This window comes from Phascolarctos cinereus, unplaced genomic scaffold (genome assembly GCF_003287225.1).
Source record: "Phascolarctos cinereus isolate Bilbo 61053 unplaced genomic scaffold, phaCin_HiC Scaffold_5;HRSCAF=322, whole genome shotgun sequence".
NCBI lineage: Eukaryota > Metazoa > Chordata > Mammalia > Diprotodontia > Phascolarctidae > Phascolarctos > Phascolarctos cinereus.
Genome location: NW_027555958.1, coordinates 472,146,718 through 472,163,965, shown reverse-complemented (window position 1 = coordinate 472,163,965; position 17,248 = coordinate 472,146,718). Strand labels below are relative to the sequence as shown.

Below are 17,248 nucleotides of genomic sequence, written 5' to 3'. Positions count from 1 at the left end.
TCTCCCCCAGTGCACTAGCAGCCCGCTAGCCAGCTGCCAAGGGGCGCGGAGTCCGAGGGGCCGCCTCCTCCCCTGCGTTCTGGGGCGCCCCGCCCCCTTCGGCCTTATAGAAAGGCGGGGGCCGCATTCGGGCTTCTCCGCGGGAGCCGGAGGGCGGGCGCGCGGGGTGCGCGCGGACGGCGCGGCGCCCTTGACCGAGCGGCCGGTGTGGCCGCCCAGCAGAGCGCCCAGGCGGCGGCGAGCTAGCAGCGGGGGAGCCGGGGAGGCGGCGGCGCTAGGCACCATGGCTGGCAGAAGAGCCCCGGCAGCGGCCGCCGCCAGCCTCCCTCTGCTGCGCGTCCACGGACGGCTGTCCTTGCCCCTGCTGAGGCTGCTGCCGGCCACGAAGGCGACATGAAGGAGGCGGCGGGCGGCACGGTGGCCCCTGGGCTCCCCCCTTTGTGCAGCCGCCTGTCCCGCTCGTACCCGGGCATGTCGGGGTCCGAGCCGGCCGCGTCGCCGGAGGGCAACGGCACGGGCTGGCGGCCCGCCGAGCAGTGCGGCTCCGTGTCGGTAGCCTACCCGCTCGCCATGATGATCACGGGCGTCGTGGGCAACGCGCTCGCCATGCTGCTCGTGGCCCGCAGCTACCGTCGCAAGGAGAGCAAGCGTAAGAAATCCTTCCTGCTGTGCATCGGCGGCCTGGCGCTCACCGACCTGGTGGGCCAGCTGCTCACCAGCCCAGTGGTCATCGCCGTCTACCTGTCCAAGCGGCCCTGGCAGCAGCTTGACCCGTCGGGCCGCCTGTGCTCCTTCTTCGGACTCAGCATGACCACGTTCGGCCTCTGCCCCCTCTTCATCGCCAGTGCCATGGCCGTCGAGCGGGCGCTGGCCATCCGCGCGCCGCACTGGTACGCCAGCCACATGAAGACGCGGGCCACCCGGACCGTGCTGCTGGCCGTCTGGCTGGCGGGGCTCGCCTTCGCCCTGCTGCCCGTGGCCGGCGTGGGCCACTACACCGTGCAGTGGCCCGGGACCTGGTGCTTCATCAGCACCAGCGAGCGCGGCGCCAACCGGACCGGCTCGGCTCCCAGCCGCGGCAACGCCTTCTTCGCCTCCGCTTTCGCCTTCTTGGGGCTCACGGCGCTGGCGGTCACCTTCGTCTGCAACCTGGCCACCATCAAGGCGCTGGTGTCCCGCTGCCGGGCCAAGGCCACGGCCGCCCAGGCGGGCGCCCAGTGGGGCAGGATCACCACCGAGACGGTCATCCAGCTCATGGGAATCATGTGCGTCCTCTCCGCCTGCTGGTCCCCCTTGTTGGTAGGTCCTAACTGGGAAGGGGGAGGTGGGGCCGGGGACGCATGAGTGTGCGCGACTGGGTAGAGGCCGGTATGAATAAGTATGAAGGTATGGGGAGGGAGGGGATCCTGGCAAAGGGTGGGGGGGGATGGGGGGTGGCAGGGGGTGTCTATGGATCATTCACTGGGACAGAAGGATTGGGGGAGGAGGTCTCATCACCCTCTTCTTGAAGAGGGGAGCACAGGATGATCAGTTGTCCTTTATGGGGGGGGTGTAGGTACTCTTACGCCAACTGGCAACCCCCTATGTTTTAAGCTGTGTGGCATTCTCAGAACCCAAGACACTTTTTTTGGCTTCCAATTCACACTGTAAGAAGCAACAACGAGCACAAATATGGACCCGGCTCTCAGGTTGGTGAAGGGACTTGGGGTCGGAGATCCAGAGCTGGGAGAGACCTCAAAGGCCCAGCCCCCTCATTTCGCGCACGGAGAAGGTTAAGGGCCGGATTTGCCTCCCAGTGCGCGTCAAAGCGAAGACCTGAGCCCCCGGTCCTCCGACTCGGCAGGACACAAACTACAGGCTTTCTTATTTTATTTGCTCCTCTCAGCCACCCTCCGATGATGTGGCGGTTATTATTGTCCGTCGTTAGCGACAACCCAATATCGACGCTATCATTCCCCACGAAAAACTTAGCTCTAATCAAGATTAATAGCCGTCAGAGGTAGGAGTCGAATCCACGACTGCCTCTGACTCTCGTCTAGATTTATCACTCCCAGTGCTGCACGTTTTGGGCTCGTTTCAACCCCGCAGTAGGGATAGGAGGGCACCTCCTACCAGTGAAACCAGGCGACAGGAGCTCAGACAACTGGGAGGCCTCGGGCCCGGCCGTCCTCAGACGGTCCAGAACGGTTCCTCCTGGTGGAAGTGGGATTTGGGCTGGACCACTATCAGTCACCGGCCTGGGAGTCTGGGCCAGAGAAGCCCCTTCTGTTTATGAAGCCCCTCCCTGCCTGAGAGCTCCAAACACTTGCATAGAGCGCCCCCCCTTCCTTGGGACCCCCCTTCCCCTTTCCTCTGTGATCTGAGCTATCTCAGACGGACTCAGACAGGTGCAGTTTCCTAAGGGTAGCCACATCTCAGGACACCCTCCACTGCCCTAACGACCTGCCTGGGGTGGGATAGGGGAGAGGCATCTGCTCGGGCAGGGGCTCAAGGGGCTCTAGCTGAGCTGCTGCAGCCACACAGAGAGGGAGGGCACTTAGCCCCCCAGGCCACTGAACCCGAACACCAACCCGCCTGCTCCTTCTTTCTTTTCCATCTTCTTTTCCTTTTTAATTTGAAATTCACAATCACAAACGTTCCATATACAAAGAACCCAAAAAGAGGATAGTATCTAAAACCGTGAATTTATATTATTTATATTTTAGAAGTGATCCTTGGGTGTGTATTTTAGTTGCTATTCTAAGCTAAATACATACTTTTTAAAAAGAAAAATCAGAGAGCAACCTCTGTGGCATTTTATTTAGACACAGTGCCTCGCCCGGTGCTTAATCAATGCTTGTTTGCTTCCTTGCACATGAACGACCTCCATGGAATTCTATAAACTGATGACCGCAGGGCCGAATCCCCCTCCCTGACCAGGTGCCACATTGTGTTCCAAAGACAAACTAAGTTTGGTGGAAAGAGAAGCGTTCAGATTTATTCTGACCCTTAGCATACTAGCAATGCAACCAGAGGAAAGTCCTTCATCTCTCTCCTCCTCAGTTTCCTCCTCTGTAAAATCAGGGTCAGAATGTCTGCCGTCCTCCTCCTCAGAGGTGGATGTGAAGATTAAATTGAAGAATTTGACCAGGATTTGTCTTATTATCACATGTGAGTTGGTCTTATTATCACTCTTAGTAACTGTGTGACCTTGGACAAGTCACTTAAGCTTCTTGGTTTTCAATCTCTCCTTGTCTATAAAATGAGGTTGTCAAAGAATCTATGAACTTGGATAGAAAAAAAATACATTTTAATTTTTACTACCATCTAACTGATTTAGCAAATCCTTCAATCGCAAATTTAAACACACACACACACACACACACACACACACACACACGCAAACAACCACACTTGCTTGTAAGCACCTGAGAAATGGTCCCTGTCATCGCTAGATTGCCCAAGAGGTCTATGAAATAAAAAAAGTTCAGAACTCCTGGACCAGGTGATGGCCCTTTCCAGCTCCGAATATTTGACTCTAGGAATATCTACAATTCTTTGCACATTTCAAAGTATTGTCATTATTACTAATAACCCAGTGGTTTAACCACAACCTTCAAATAGTTTAGATGCTTTTGCTGCTAACATAGAGAAAACATCAAGAGATTCATGCAGTGCAGAGGGCTGCATTTGGAATCTTGGGGCCTGGGCTAGGAACAGAAGATCTGCCTCCTGGGGCAAGTCACTGGGCTGCCCTGACTCTTACTTTCTTCATCTGTCCAATGAAAGCTGCTCCAGAGGACCTTTCCTGGCTCTAAATTTCTGCTCTCCATGCTACGCAGAATATAAGAGCTGTTACTTATATAACAGAAGGAAGGGGGACTGGGCTGGGTCACTTTTCTGTTTTGGGATCTCAGGCATCTCAAACAGTTCATAGTAGATGCCTAAGAAATGCTTCCTACTTTGTAAATGACTAGAAATGTATTTTTGGTAACCGTCTGTGCAGTTTTCCTGACATGACTACTTGACTCCCTCTGACCTCATCCTTTCCTGTTACTCTAAAAGCTCCCCCAAACACAATTAAGCCAAGTAGCAACAAATGCAGCCTAACACAGTCATTTAGATAGCAATATGGGGAGGAAGCAGGAGCATTCACTAACTTTGCAGTCAGGCCATGTGTCTGAACAGGGCCTCCAACGGTCTTGGGAAACTGACTTCAGCAATTTGGGCCCAGGACAAGGAGCACCCTGAAGGAGACGCTCTCCAAGTCACCATGCCCTCAGTCTCTACTTTATGTATCACTGATCACATATGTATGCCTAAGGGTCTTCCCATGCTAGGTCCTCAGTGGACAGAAGACAAGTAGCTGGTCGGTTTCATTTGGAACTGCTGTTGTCTTTAAAATCACGAGCCCAGTGGATTGAGGAAGAATTCAGAGTCTGACAGCTGTCATGGGAGATATCAGGATTCAGTCACTGTGGAGCGTCGTGACATAGGCATTGAGATAATGCTTCCAGCTGCCGGGCTGTGCCCACCAAAGGGAGCACTCCGGTCTGTTGAGGGGTTTCTATGCACTATTAGCAGTGGCAAGCTGGGAAAGACCTGAGGCCTCATCTTGTCCCATGCCCTCAGACCAACTGGTGGTGGTCCTCCAGAGAAGCTAAGTGATTTACAGATGAGGCCTGGAGCGTTTCTGTAACCCACTCAAAGTCACACTGGTGGGAGGGAGCAGAGAAATGGGCCTTTGCCTCCAAACCAGTGCAGTGTCTCAAGCTTTCTCAAGTTCTCCTGGGGACTGCATCTGTACTAATGAGGCCTGGAGGGCAGTGACCATGGCCCCCAGCCAGGAAGGAACAGAGCTGAGACCCAGACTTTGTTCCTTGCCTCCAAGGATGAAGCTCCTCCCACTACACTGAGCTGCCTCTCCCTTCTCTGTCCCTGTTAACAAACATTACAATTTAAACTCAATGAAGTGAGGACTCAGAGCCTAAGGAAACACTGTGAACTCTTTTTTAAAATGAGGAAGGAAGGAGAGGGAGAGGGAAAGAGAGAAGGGGAAAGGGAGGAGGAGGAGGTGAAGGAAAGAGAGACACACACAGAGACAGAGACAGAGAGAGAGAAAGAAAGAAAGAGAGAGAACATTTCTGCTGACCAACAGACCTCTGCATGCAGTCTCAGGTATTGGGAAGGTTCTACTCACTTGTTTCATGCACGAGAGCCTAAGATAGAATCTTCACTTTTTTGTAGGAAGATCTCCTGTCCAAAGGTGGATGGAGTTTGGACAAAAGGAGTGGAAAAGGCTTCCTTTCAGCAAAGGTTTGCAGATGAGTGAGAAGTGTCCCTGGAACATCCTGAAATGAAATTTTGTGAATTATGACATTCTGATAGGAGGAAGCTCAATTTCACACTAAGCCTTCTCACTCTAGTCAAAGGAAACTTTCTTCAAGTTTTGTTTCTTTTTCTCTTCTTTTCTTCTCTTCCTTCCTTCCTTCCTTCCTTCCTTCCTTCCTTCCTTCCTTCCTTCCTTCCTTCCTCCCTCCCTCCCCCCCTCCCTTCCTCCTTCTTTCTGTCCTTCCCTTTCCTTCCCTTCCCTTCCCTTCCCTTCACTCCCCTCCTCTCCCCTTCCCTTTTCTCTCTCTCAAAATGGAATGGCCCTTTCCCAATATCTCAGTTATGAACCTTTTCTTGCATCAAAGACCATTTAGGAGAAGCTGACTGCCAAAGTGGTCAGGTCTGGTGTTGCAGGTGACATACCACCCTCTCAGCCTCCTAACTCATGCCTGAGAAGTCCAGTGTGTGTAATGGGCTGGGGCCCAGATTGGTCATCACATTGATCAGAGATGGGATGGGTTTCCCTGTCACTCTTGTTCCCATTCACATCCCTCAGCTTCAATTCAGAGGCATCAAGTCCTCTAGCATTTCTCTGACTCCCTCACTTCATTTTATGGGTAACAGTAGTGATCTGTCCTATCCATGAACCACTACTTACTGGCTATTCTCCAGTTGATAGGTAGCTACTTCAGGTTTTGTGTGTTTGTTTTGGAAATGGTTTATTCATGGGATCACAGATCTAGAGAGGAGAGACCCCAGAGGCCCAGTCCTCACTTTTGGGAAGCTGAGGCCTCAGAAAGTTCAGTGATTTGCCCAAGATCATGAAGGTAGGATGGATCAGGTGATAAGGATTTGGGGTATAAAATCAAAGGCCAGTAGCTTTTCCTCTGCTCTCTGCTCCACATCCTTGATGTCTTTCATTTATGTGGTGATCATTTCTGGATATTTCCCACTTCCTCCCTCCTTTCTTGCCACCCAGTTAAAATCTCCCTTAGGTAATTAAGACAACACTTCTGCACAAGGAAAAGCAGTTGAATCACAACCACCAACTTAGAAACAGTCACTTTATGCAACATTCTGTCCCCTCTCCCCTGAGGAGGAAGAGGTGTGCTACGTTATCATTGGTTTTTAAGATTACTCTTCATTCACCTGATATCTGTTCTCAAAGACTTGAAAGTGGAAAGATAATGTAAATTAAATATTAATAACAATTAAAACTTTGGGTTGAAATGCCTTAGATAGAGCAGAAAGTTCTTTTTCCTCAGACAATTAGGCCTTTAACTTTTGGGGTTTTGGCGGGGGGAGTGAGGGAGAGAAAGTTAGAGAAATATTAACTCATGAAGTACTAATATGACTATTTAGGATGTTCAGGAAAGGAGAATCGTTCATATATACTTTTTTCAAAGAGCTGGCAAAATAGAGAATGCTTTATTTTGTCCAGTGGGAGTCATTCAGAACCTTAATGCCAGAGTAATAGATAACTTCCCAACTCATCCCATTCCTAAGGCAGAGACCCTGAGTTCTAGGTCTGAGGTCAAATCCCAATTTAGGCATTGATTTACAAAGCACTTTGCATCCATTATCTCATTCCTCAGCCCTGAGAGGTCAGTGCTATTATTACCTTCATTTTACAGATGAGGAGACAGGCTAGGAAGTAGCTGAGGTAAGATTTGAACTTGGGTCTTCTTGGCTTCAGGCTCACTGCTCTATCCACTGTGCCACCAAATGTTGATATATGTCTTTATTGATGCTATACAAATATCAAACCAGCTCTGCTTAGCATGGACCCACAGGACTCAGGGAGCTCCGAGGCTCCCTTCCAGAGGCTAGAAATCGTTACCTATTTTATTTCACTATAAATCGCTTTTAATATGCCAAAGGACTCCTAAATGGGTGGTAGGTGAACTCTGTGCAAGTGATCATGTTTCACAATATGGGTGCAGGAGCAATACTGCATGAGGGCTCAGAATCCTGGGCTCCATTCAGAGTCTTGTAGTAGAAAATAGTCTAGCCTCTTTGTTAGCATTCAGAGTACCGATTGGTTCTACCCTAACAAAAATGGTGGCTTTTCAGGATTATGTAGCCCAGGCCCTGAATGTATGCCCATTCAATAGGTGTTTTGTCTACAGTGATGGCCAAGTGCTTTGGAAAGCAGAAGGGGCTGGTCAGCTAGCTTAGGCGCAGAGCCCTGTGTTGGGCTGAGGTCAGCGCTGGCCGCCATGCCTGGTGGGATGCTCTCCTCCTTGCTGTTCTGGCCCCTTCGGCCTTGAGGGCCCTCCTTCACAACAGTTACCTATGAGTTTTTCTGTATAAACATGGTGGATATTTATATATTTGTCCATCTTGTTCTGCTGTCCCCCATTAGAATGGAAGTTCCTTGAGGGTAAGCGTTTTCTTTTTGTCTTATATCCCCAACATGTAGCCCAGCGCCTGGCCCAGGGTAGGCAACTAGGTATAACAAAGCACAGAACCTTGACTGGAGTGTGAACTGCGGTTGAGACACTTACTGGTGTCATTGTTAGTATTTGTCCTTCTTTCTCAAAGAGGACCAAAGACATCACGAGGGTGACATCTTGGCTTGAGCATGAACTGAATTGAAGTGAGGCAGAGCTGTGCAAAATCATCAGCCTCACCCTCTCCTCTAGAACCATCGAAGTCCAGTGGCAGGACAAAAGTCAAGATGACCAGGGATAGTGATGGCTGGCCTGCAATGAGGCGGATGTTGTAACCTTGGGCAAGTCACTTATCCCCTGTCTGCCTCAGTTTCCTCATCTGTAAAATGGGGATGATAATAATAACATCTACCTCCCAGGGTTATTGTGAGAACCAAATGAGATAGTCTTTGTAAAATATTTAGCACATAATAAGTTCTACATAAATGTTGGCTATTACCATCATTATTTTTGAGAGTATTATTATTATTAAAGAAGTCATCTCTGGGACTTCGAGGCAAGGCTGGACGACCATTGTCCGCCGTCTTTCAGTGTGGCTTCACTTTGGAGTTTGAGTAGGACCAGATTCAGGCCACCTGAGTCCCTGCCAAGTTTTAGGGTCACAGATTTAGAACTGGAAGGAGCCTTTGTCCAACCGTCTCACTTTAGAATCCCTAGAGTCAGATGACTTGTCCAGGGTCACACAGGTGGTAAGTCAAGCAGTTGGAATTTAAACTCAAGTCCTGTGACTCCGTGTCCTGTCATCCTTCCACTTCAGACATTCCAAAGTCTTGTGATTCTATGATTCTTAGTAATATGGACCCGTATAAAACCATGAGAGGACAAGGCAAACGGCAGTATTATCAAGCACCCAAAGAAGCTGCAGAGAGAAAGTGCTTCAGGGGAGAGGTGTGTCTCAGGAGATCTGAGAAGAGCCATCCTGGATGGGACACAGGACACCACTTGAGACAGCCAGGAGACAGTAGAAGTCTGGGCCTGGACTTAGGAAGACCCGAGTTTGAATCCTGCCTCCCATGCTTTACTTTTCCTGTTATTAGCCGAGTGACCCTGGGCCAGACTTAATTAACCTCTCCCAACCTCAGTTTCCTTGTGGTGAAATGGGAATAATAATAATAGTAGCACCTACCTTCTGGGGTTGCTGTGAGAATCAAATTAGAGACTACATGTAAAGTGCTTTGCAAACTAATGTTTTAATTAGTTTAATTATTACTAGTATTTTAGTAATTATTAGCTGTTATTGTCATTGTTGTTGCTGTTGATTGTAGGACTTGAAGAATGTCCAGGATTTAAGTAGGTGCAGAGGAGCAGTGAGATTATTTGGGTGTAATGAAGAAATGTCTGGCAGGAGCAAGCCGGTTGTGTTCAGGTCACAGGGAAGGGACTGGTCTGACAGAGTCAGCAAGGCCTAGAAGATGAGGCTTCTAAGGGGGAGATCAGGCTGCAGCTTGGTCCTGGGGGCAGCAAGGAGGCCATGGAGGGCTCTTGAGCAGGGGAGTGGCCTGATGGTGGTGCTGTCTTTGGGACACAGGCTTATTTAGCTGGAGGAGAGACTGGACACAGGGAGACAGTCATTGGCAGTGACCTCAGGTGAGGCAACAAGGGTCTCCTTGATGGTGGTCACATGTAAATGGACAAAATTGGGTAGTTCCTCTCAAAATTGCTTCCTAACAAAGCTCAGCCGGGGTGGTGCCTCTTGCTTCTTGATTTCCCCAATTCCCCCAATGTTTACGTTTTTGCATACATTTTGGATTTGAGAGGCCGTCATTCTCTCTGACAGAGAGCTGGACGTGAGCCAGGAGAGCTGGGATCAGGTCCCATTTCTGACACATGCTTGTTGTGTGGCCCCAGACAAGTCCTTTAACCTTTCCCCACACCAGATTACTCTAAGATGATAGACTGGAAAGTGCCTACCTGCACTGATGGGTTGGAGTCCCCTCTTCCTGGAGTTCTGATGTTGATGAAATCACAGATCTAGTCTCTATCACCTTTTTTTTTTGCTTTTGTTTTGTTTTGGGGTTTGGGGTTCATTCATATATTTTGTCTGCTCACAACTAGCAACATAAACTGGCAGGGGTTTTTGAGAAGATGCCACAATCATAGCTTCCATTTCACAGCCCAATTCAAATCCACGGATGAAATAAAGTACAAAGGGAGGAGATGACTTCCTTGCAAGGAAAATAAGATTTGTTGTCTGTGAAGGAAAATCCTTTTCAGGTTAGTATCTTCACCGAGATTTCTTATTTGAGGGCGGCTTTCTTTAGTCTGTGTAAAAATAGGACAGCATTATATAATCTTCTTCCAGTATCTAGTTAAAGTCAAGTATCGGGAAATCTTGTCAATGTAACGTCTGGGGCCATTTCTTGTCGTCATGATCTGTATCTGGCCACTGGACCTAGATGGCTCCGGAGGAGAGAGTGAGGCTGGTGACCTTGCCCAGCCCTCCCTCACTTAAATCCAATTCACTTGCAAGTCATGACATCATCTGGCTGATGTCATGGTCCTCTTCAAAAACAAAGGACAAACAGCAATAGAATGTGCCAGGCTACAGCTTACAGATGGACCTCACATCTTTGGCTTTCAAGGAGTCCAGGTGTGAAAGGATGACGTTGGTCTGTAGGACAAGCCCATGGAAACAAAACCCTCAAAGGAGGAGGATGAAACCACCGTGGTGGACAGTCATCAGAGAAAGTTGGAAAGGGCCCCGGGATGATCTAGTCCAGCTGCCCTCACTTTCCATGTGAATTGCAGAGAGGCCCAGAGATGTGCCTCAAAGCACCCAGGCAATTAGTGGTGAGGCAGGGAGCAGGACTCCAGCTTCCTGACTTCAAGGCGGGTTTGAGTTGGGGTCGTTGGTTGGCTTTTCATCTCAACTGTGCTCCCTGCCCAGTTCTACAGTGGTCATGCTCTCAATTGGAGGAGGGAGAGGAGGGTCATATTATCTGGTTATCCTCAACTGGGAGATTTTAAGCACTGTGCACAAAAATCTCAAAGGACACATGGGAGTCATGGGGAAGGGTGATTAATTGGAGTCTACTGTGAGGAACCTATGGAAAGTGATACAGTTAAAAGGCAAAACTGTGAATCAGAAATAAAGACCGGTTTTCCCATGAATACATTTGACAGTATCTTAGACTACTCAGTAGCGATAGAACTAAAAACAGAACTAAGCAAAAAAAATTAGGAAAAAATAGTAAAAACTGAAACCAGACCACATCATTTTCAGGTTGGATGTTAACTTCTAACAACTACTACGTTGCTGTACAGAGTTTTCAGTTGGGTATGACTTCTTGTGACCTCATTTGGGGTTTTCTTGGCAAAGATACTAGACTGATTTGCCATTTCCTTCTCTAGCTTATTTTACAAATGAAGAAACTGACACAAACAGGGTAAAGTGACTTGTGTAGGGTCACACAGCTAGAAACTGTGTGAGGCTGCATTTGAACTCACAAAGATGAGTCTTTCTGATTCCAAGCCCAGCACTCTATTCATTGTGCCACCTAGCTGCCCTAGCAAAGGCTGGTCTAAAATTATACATCACTTTCAAAAAACACAGAAGATGACAAAGTCACAGCATGTCAACAAGTATTTCTGTGAGCTCTCTTGGTTTGGTAAAGAGAAACACACACTATAAAGAGGGGGATGCCTGTAGGAGTTCCGATCAGCTTTCCCTCGCAGCTGGCTGGTGCCTGAGGGGAGTGACAAGCCATATCTGGCCATTAATGTGATGTCCTCCCAAATAACTGATACGTCCACATCACAGAGGTGAGTCAGGATAACGTTTGGAGTTTCGGTTAAAGGTTGGATGTGATGAATTCTGGATGTAGTGACAGGCAACTGGTTTCCCCTGGGCTGGAGCCTTGGTGATGGGCTGGGCTGGCCATGGGCTTTGAAGTCTGCTTCCTCTCTGAGCTTCTGCTGAACGTATTTTTCTTCTTTGGAGTAGCCTTTTTGCGAAAGCAGACGTCACTAGTAAGGCGACCATGGTCATCCCTCCAATACAAAATAACAGCCTACAGCTGTCTAGTGCTCCATTAAACTGAATGGCGTGGGAATCCACCATTACTTCCCCTCCCTCTCCGACGGCTTCGGTTTAGGGGTCACGAGAAAGCCCACTGCCAGAAGAGTCAACCCTAAGATTGGCAAGATTGTGCCAGAGATGAGTCTGGCCTTCCAAAGAGCTGAGCTCCACCTATTAGGGGATCTCTGGATCTGAAACTCAGCGTCACACTCTGAGGTGGAAGCTGTGAAACTGAGGCATGTAGCTTCAGACTCCACGGCGCTGCCGTCCTCCCTCAGGCACTTTTCTGTGCTTTAGAGGGAATCTGCCAGAACTTTGCTCAGTGGGCGAATTCTCCAAGAGGCCTCCCCGCCACCAGGAGGTGCTAGAGTAGGGTGTTGGGGCCATAACAAAATGGCGACAGTGCCATGAGAGGAGCTAGGCTTGGGCCATTGAGTCGTTTGGGGATGTAGCCCAGTAGCTGAGCACATGCTTTGCCTCGGTGTGGTCATGGCATCTTTTTGAAGGCCGTGGGAATGGGAATGGGAATCAGTGGAATCCTGGCTCTGTTCCTTCCAGGCTGTGTGACCGTGGCTGAGTCACTTCACTTCTGCGTGCCTCAGTTTCCTCATCTGTAAAATAGGGACAATCAGCCCCTCCCTCTCAGGGCTGTGGTGAGGACCTGATGAGATGCCATTTGTAAAGCTCTTAGCATGGTGCTTGGCACGCAACAGGTGGTACATAAGGCCAGCTCTCTCCATGCAGAACAATCTCATTTGGTCATTAAAAGGCGTCTCCTTTGACTTTCAGCTTCCACTGCGTTTTGGGTGTTTGTGACTGGATTCGGCCAATGAGTCTGTTGTAAGAGAGCAAGGACGTTTCTGAGGCGTCACGAAGCCTGAGAAAGCGGAGCTCTGATTACAGGTGGGAAGCGGGAGGCCCCACGGCCCGTCTCCGGCTTGTGGGGAGATTGTGGGCCCAATGTTAGTGACATGATCCCTCTTCTTAGGGCTCCCCTGCTTGACCAGGACGTTGCTATTGGGGGATGTCACATTTAATTCAGAGAGCGTGCATGAAATGCCTGCTGTATGCCCGGCACTCTGCTAGGCACCGGGGGACACAAAGATGTGCTGCCCTATTGAGGGGAAGCAGAAGCAGCTACAGAGTATGCACGGAATGGATGGAGAGTCATGGGGTGGAAGGCATCGCCTCTGGGCTGCGGCCGGGGGGATGGAGGACATCCTGGTGCTGGCATGGGCCAAGGCGGAGCTCCAAGGAGGGGGGGGATCCCAGGTGAGGAGGCCACCTATGCAAAGGTGCAGAGATGGGAAACGAGAGATCCCAGGGGAGGAAAAGCTGGAAGGTCGGTCTGGCTCCATTGTCTCCAGAGCGCAGGGAGAAGAAAAGCATACAGAAAAATCACTTTGGCAGCTAAAGCGGGTGCTTCTGAACTGAGAAGAAGGAGGCGGAGCCACATGAGCCTCTGGGGTATTGAGTCAGAGAAGAGTTTGTGAACAGGCCTGCGGGGTGTGCTCAGAACCCGTCACAGTGTTAGAGCCAGGCCTGCAGCGCCTGGAGAGGCCCGACAGGCCCACCCCCACCTTGTGACCGCCCTCCTGACCCGGGCTTGGTGAAAGCCTCCTTCACCGGAGATTCCCCTCCATCCTGAGGTAGCCCATCCCCCTCCTGCTTTGAGCAGATTTGTCGTTGGGAACGTTTTGTTTGATTTGGTTTCAATGTTTTAATTGAGCTGCATTCTGCCTCTGTGAGTTCCCTCATGTGGAAACACGAGGGCCCTCGGAACATTCGAAGTTAATCATCATGGCCCAAGTCCCCAGAGTTCTTTAGGCTGGAGAGGGGCTGTTTAGTCTGGAGAAGAGGAGGCCGGTGGAGGGGGCTGTTGAGGAGAAGCTGCCTTCCTTGAGAGTTGAGCTTTGGCTCAGAGGAGCGGAGCCTGGGGCTTTCCAAGAGAGAGAGATGCCTGGGGAGGGCTGAGACTGAGCAATCCTTCAGACAATGGGAGGCAGACCCGGGAGACAAGCAGAGGGCGCTGGGGCTGTGGGTCAGGGTGCCCCCGCTTTGGGCTCTTCAGGCAATTCCCATTTGGCCTCCTCATTGGAATGGCCTTTCTTGTGTCTTCACCACTTCATTCTTGCACATCTCCCAACCTTCCCCTTCCCCTTGTAGCGTTCTTCTCCGTGGCAGCCTACCTATATTTTCTCTTCAAAATATCATTTTTATGTCTTGTCAGGCTGTTCAGATTATATCTGGCCAGCCTCAGGCATTTCAGAGGGTGGGGGGAGAAAGGGAGGGAGAAAAAAGAGGAGGGAGGGGGAGGGAGGGAGGGGGAGAGAGAGACATAGAGAGACAGAGAGACAAAGACAGAAAGAAAGAGACAGAGAAAGAGAAAGACAGAGACAGAGAGACAAAGACACAGAGATCGGGAGAGAGACAGGGAGAAGAGAGACAGAGAGATGGGAGACAGAGAAAGGAGACAGAGAGAGACAGAGACAGTCAGAGGGAGGGAGGGGGAGGGAGAGAGAGACAGAGACAGACAGACAGAGAGACAAAGACACAGAGAGATGGGAAGAGAGACAAGGAGAACAGAGACAGAGAGATGGGAGACAGAGAAAAGAGACAGAGAGAGACAGAGACAGAGAGAGTCAGAGGGAGGGAGGGAGGGCTGGAGAGAGAGCTTTGACAGATGTCTGGCCTGGACGATTGCAGTCCCCTCTCACTACAACAGATTGTCCTCAAAGTCTTGGCACAGTGTTAAGTCTAAAAGCTTAAAACTGCCTCAAGACTTTTGGGACAGCTCATACACCATGTCTCTGTTCCAGACTATTTCCCATAATCCTCTTCTATTTCCTCCTTCTTCCAAGGTGATCTGTAATCTTCTTTGTGTATTGGCAAATTTTGTAAATTTGTAAAATGTATGAATTTTACACGACCACTTGTTTCTTCCTCCTTTGAGCCCCACCCTCACCATCCTGCTCCCACTGTCCAGCACTTGCCTTCCTCACATGACTGTGCCTCCTCAGGACACCTTGCTTCCCAGAGGCTTTTACCTCTCCCATTCTAAGAAAGGGATCCAGCCACAGGTACGGTCGGTTACATGTTTCATGTTTCCTCCTAGAGGCCTGGTGATGCTAATGAGGCCTCTTTGTGTGTGGACCTTGGGTCTTCCCGAGCTGTCTGGCCCTTCCCTTTGGCCATTTGCATGGAGACATAGGAGGCCCTGGCTTTTCCCTCTGGCTCCCCTCCTGGGTCTCTCTCTCCCTGTCTATCTCTCTGTCTCTCTCCATGTCTCTCTCTCTGTTTCTGTCTCTGTCTCTGTCTCTTTGTCTCTCTGTGTCTCTGTGTCTCTGTCTCTGTCTCCTCTCTCTCTGTCTCTCTGTCTCCTTTGTCTCTCTCTTTCTCTCTCTCTCTGTCTCTGTCTCACTGTCTCTCTGTTTCTCTCTCTCCTGCCAAGTTCTCAGTCTTATGGCTGCTTTGAGGCCCCTCCTTGACTCTACAAAGTCAGTTTTCTCCATCCTCCATTGCCCCTTCCTCTTTTACATTAAATTCCTTCCAATTAAATTTACAAGTCACCCCCCAAACACCCCCTTCATCCCCAAGGCTCTCTGATTCATTGATACTCTCACAGGCAAGAAAGGGTTGACTTTTCCAAGAAGAAATGTCATTTGTTCTAAGAAGGCACATGAATCAATGTTTTCAATGGGCAGGTACCATGGCCTCCAATGGATGCAGAGCTGGCCTGCTCTGTTCATGTCCTGCCTGGTCTTGGAAGGTGTGGAACACCTTGCCTGAAAGGGAACTCAGAAGCTATCTTGTCAAATAATTACAGCTAATATTCACAGAGTGTTTTCAGATTTTGAAGTGTTTTACAAATGTTATCTCATGTTATCCTCACAACAGCCCTGAGAGATAGGTTCTGCTGTTATCATCATTTTACAGATGAGGAAAGTGAGGTAGACAGGTTAAGTGACTTGCCCAGGGTCACACAGCTAGTAAGTGTCTGAGGCTGGATTTGAATCTAGGTCTTCTTGACTCAGACCCAGTGCTCTGTCTGCTGCACTGACAGGCTGCCTAAGCTAAGCTCTTTGTGCATCCCTTCCAACAAGTGCTCATTCATGCCCCACCTGAAAACTGCCAAAGAGAGTGGAAAAAAGCCTCGGCCTTCCTTGACAACCCATTCTGCTTGGGGGGGGGGGGTCCCTTGCTGTTAGGAAGTCTTTCCTCCTCTCAGGCCTCAGTCTACCTCCCTTTCTCCCTGGTTCTGTCCTCTGCGACCAAACGGAACAGCTTCTAATCCCTCTACCTCGTGAGAGTCCTTTAAAGCCTTGAACATGTGCTCTTCCAAATCGTCTCCTCCCCAAGCTCCTTGATGAGGAGATCTGGGTCATATTATCTTTCTCTTCCCAGTAGAGAAGATCTTAGGCCTCCCTGCTTCCTAAAACTGCTCCCAGAAAACAAAATGTCAGGGCCAGGCGGCCACGTTAAGTGGTCTGTGCCCATATGACTAATTCCAGTATTGATTTTTAAAAATTGATTGTCTTCGGTTCAATTCAATTGAACTCAACATTTATTACAAGCCTACTACGGGTAGCTCCTGGGGATAGAAAGATCAACGATGTTTGCTGAAGGAAGGCGCCACACTCCTTCCAGGTGCACTGGTTGGCAACTTCAGAATCATCTTCAGCCCTTCACTCTTCCCTCCCCGAGGTCTAGCCCCTTACCAATGTAAGTGGCCATTGTCCTAGGCAGGCCCTGCCAGCTCTGGCCTGGCCGGTGGCAGCAACCTCACCTCCCTCGGTCTTCAGTGCCCCCCTCGCCGGCCCCTCCTCTCCAGACAGTCGCCAGCGGCAGGCGGACAGGCCATGCACTGACGTTCCTTTGCTCAGGAAGCTTGCCCAGAGGATAAATACCAACTCCTATCTCTGCCACTTGAAACCCTTCCCCATGCGCCTTGAACCTCCTGTAAGCGGTAGGGAGAATACCAAGCGGTACAGATGGCGGGAATTTCCTCACCCAGGACTTTCTTAGGCCAGGGAGAGAAGCCTTCCTTCTTAGGCTTCCCTTGGCCTCTCTCTGTATGCCCAGCACTTAGCGCATGCCTGGCACATAGTAGGTGCTTTGTCGAGGTTTCTTGACACTCTGAGGTGACTTGCCATTTACCTTGCGGGTCCTTGTTTGCACTTAGTTATTTGCATGCTGTCCCCCTCATTAGACTGTGAGCTTCTTGAGGGCAGGGACCGTTTTTACCCATCTGTGTCTCTGCGGTGTTTAGCACGGTGCTTGGCCCATCACACTTAGTAAATACTTGCTGACTTGGCCGTCCCTGCTGCATTAATTTGTGTTTACTTATCTCTATATAAATGGTATCTGCCCAGTAGAGGGTATGTGGAGCAGGGGGGGGGCAGTTCAAATCTGGCCTCACCCACTTACTAGCTGTGTGACCCTGGACAAGTCACTTAACCACCTTTTG

The 17,248-nt window shown here is 50.0% G+C and overlaps 1 protein-coding gene and 1 pseudogene across 4 annotated transcripts in view; one reads left to right on the top strand and one right to left on the bottom strand.

Moving 5' to 3' along the window:
* The first annotated feature begins 152 nt into the window (after positions 1 to 152).
* The window catches only part of PTGER3 (prostaglandin E receptor 3), a 93,313-nt gene continuing 76,217 nt past the window's right edge, over positions 153 to 17,248 (top strand). For all 4 annotated transcript variants that reach the window (XM_078156717.1, XM_078156716.1, XM_020992988.2 and 1 more), the window contains exon 1: positions 153 to 1,299. In XM_078156717.1, coding sequence (XP_078012843.1) covers positions 394 to 1,299 — 906 coding nt within the window. In that variant the 5' untranslated portion in view covers positions 153 to 393. The remainder of the gene's footprint in view (positions 1,300 to 17,248) is intronic.
* LOC144457434 (neurensin-1 pseudogene) lies at positions 10,306 to 12,168 on the bottom strand (annotated as a pseudogene).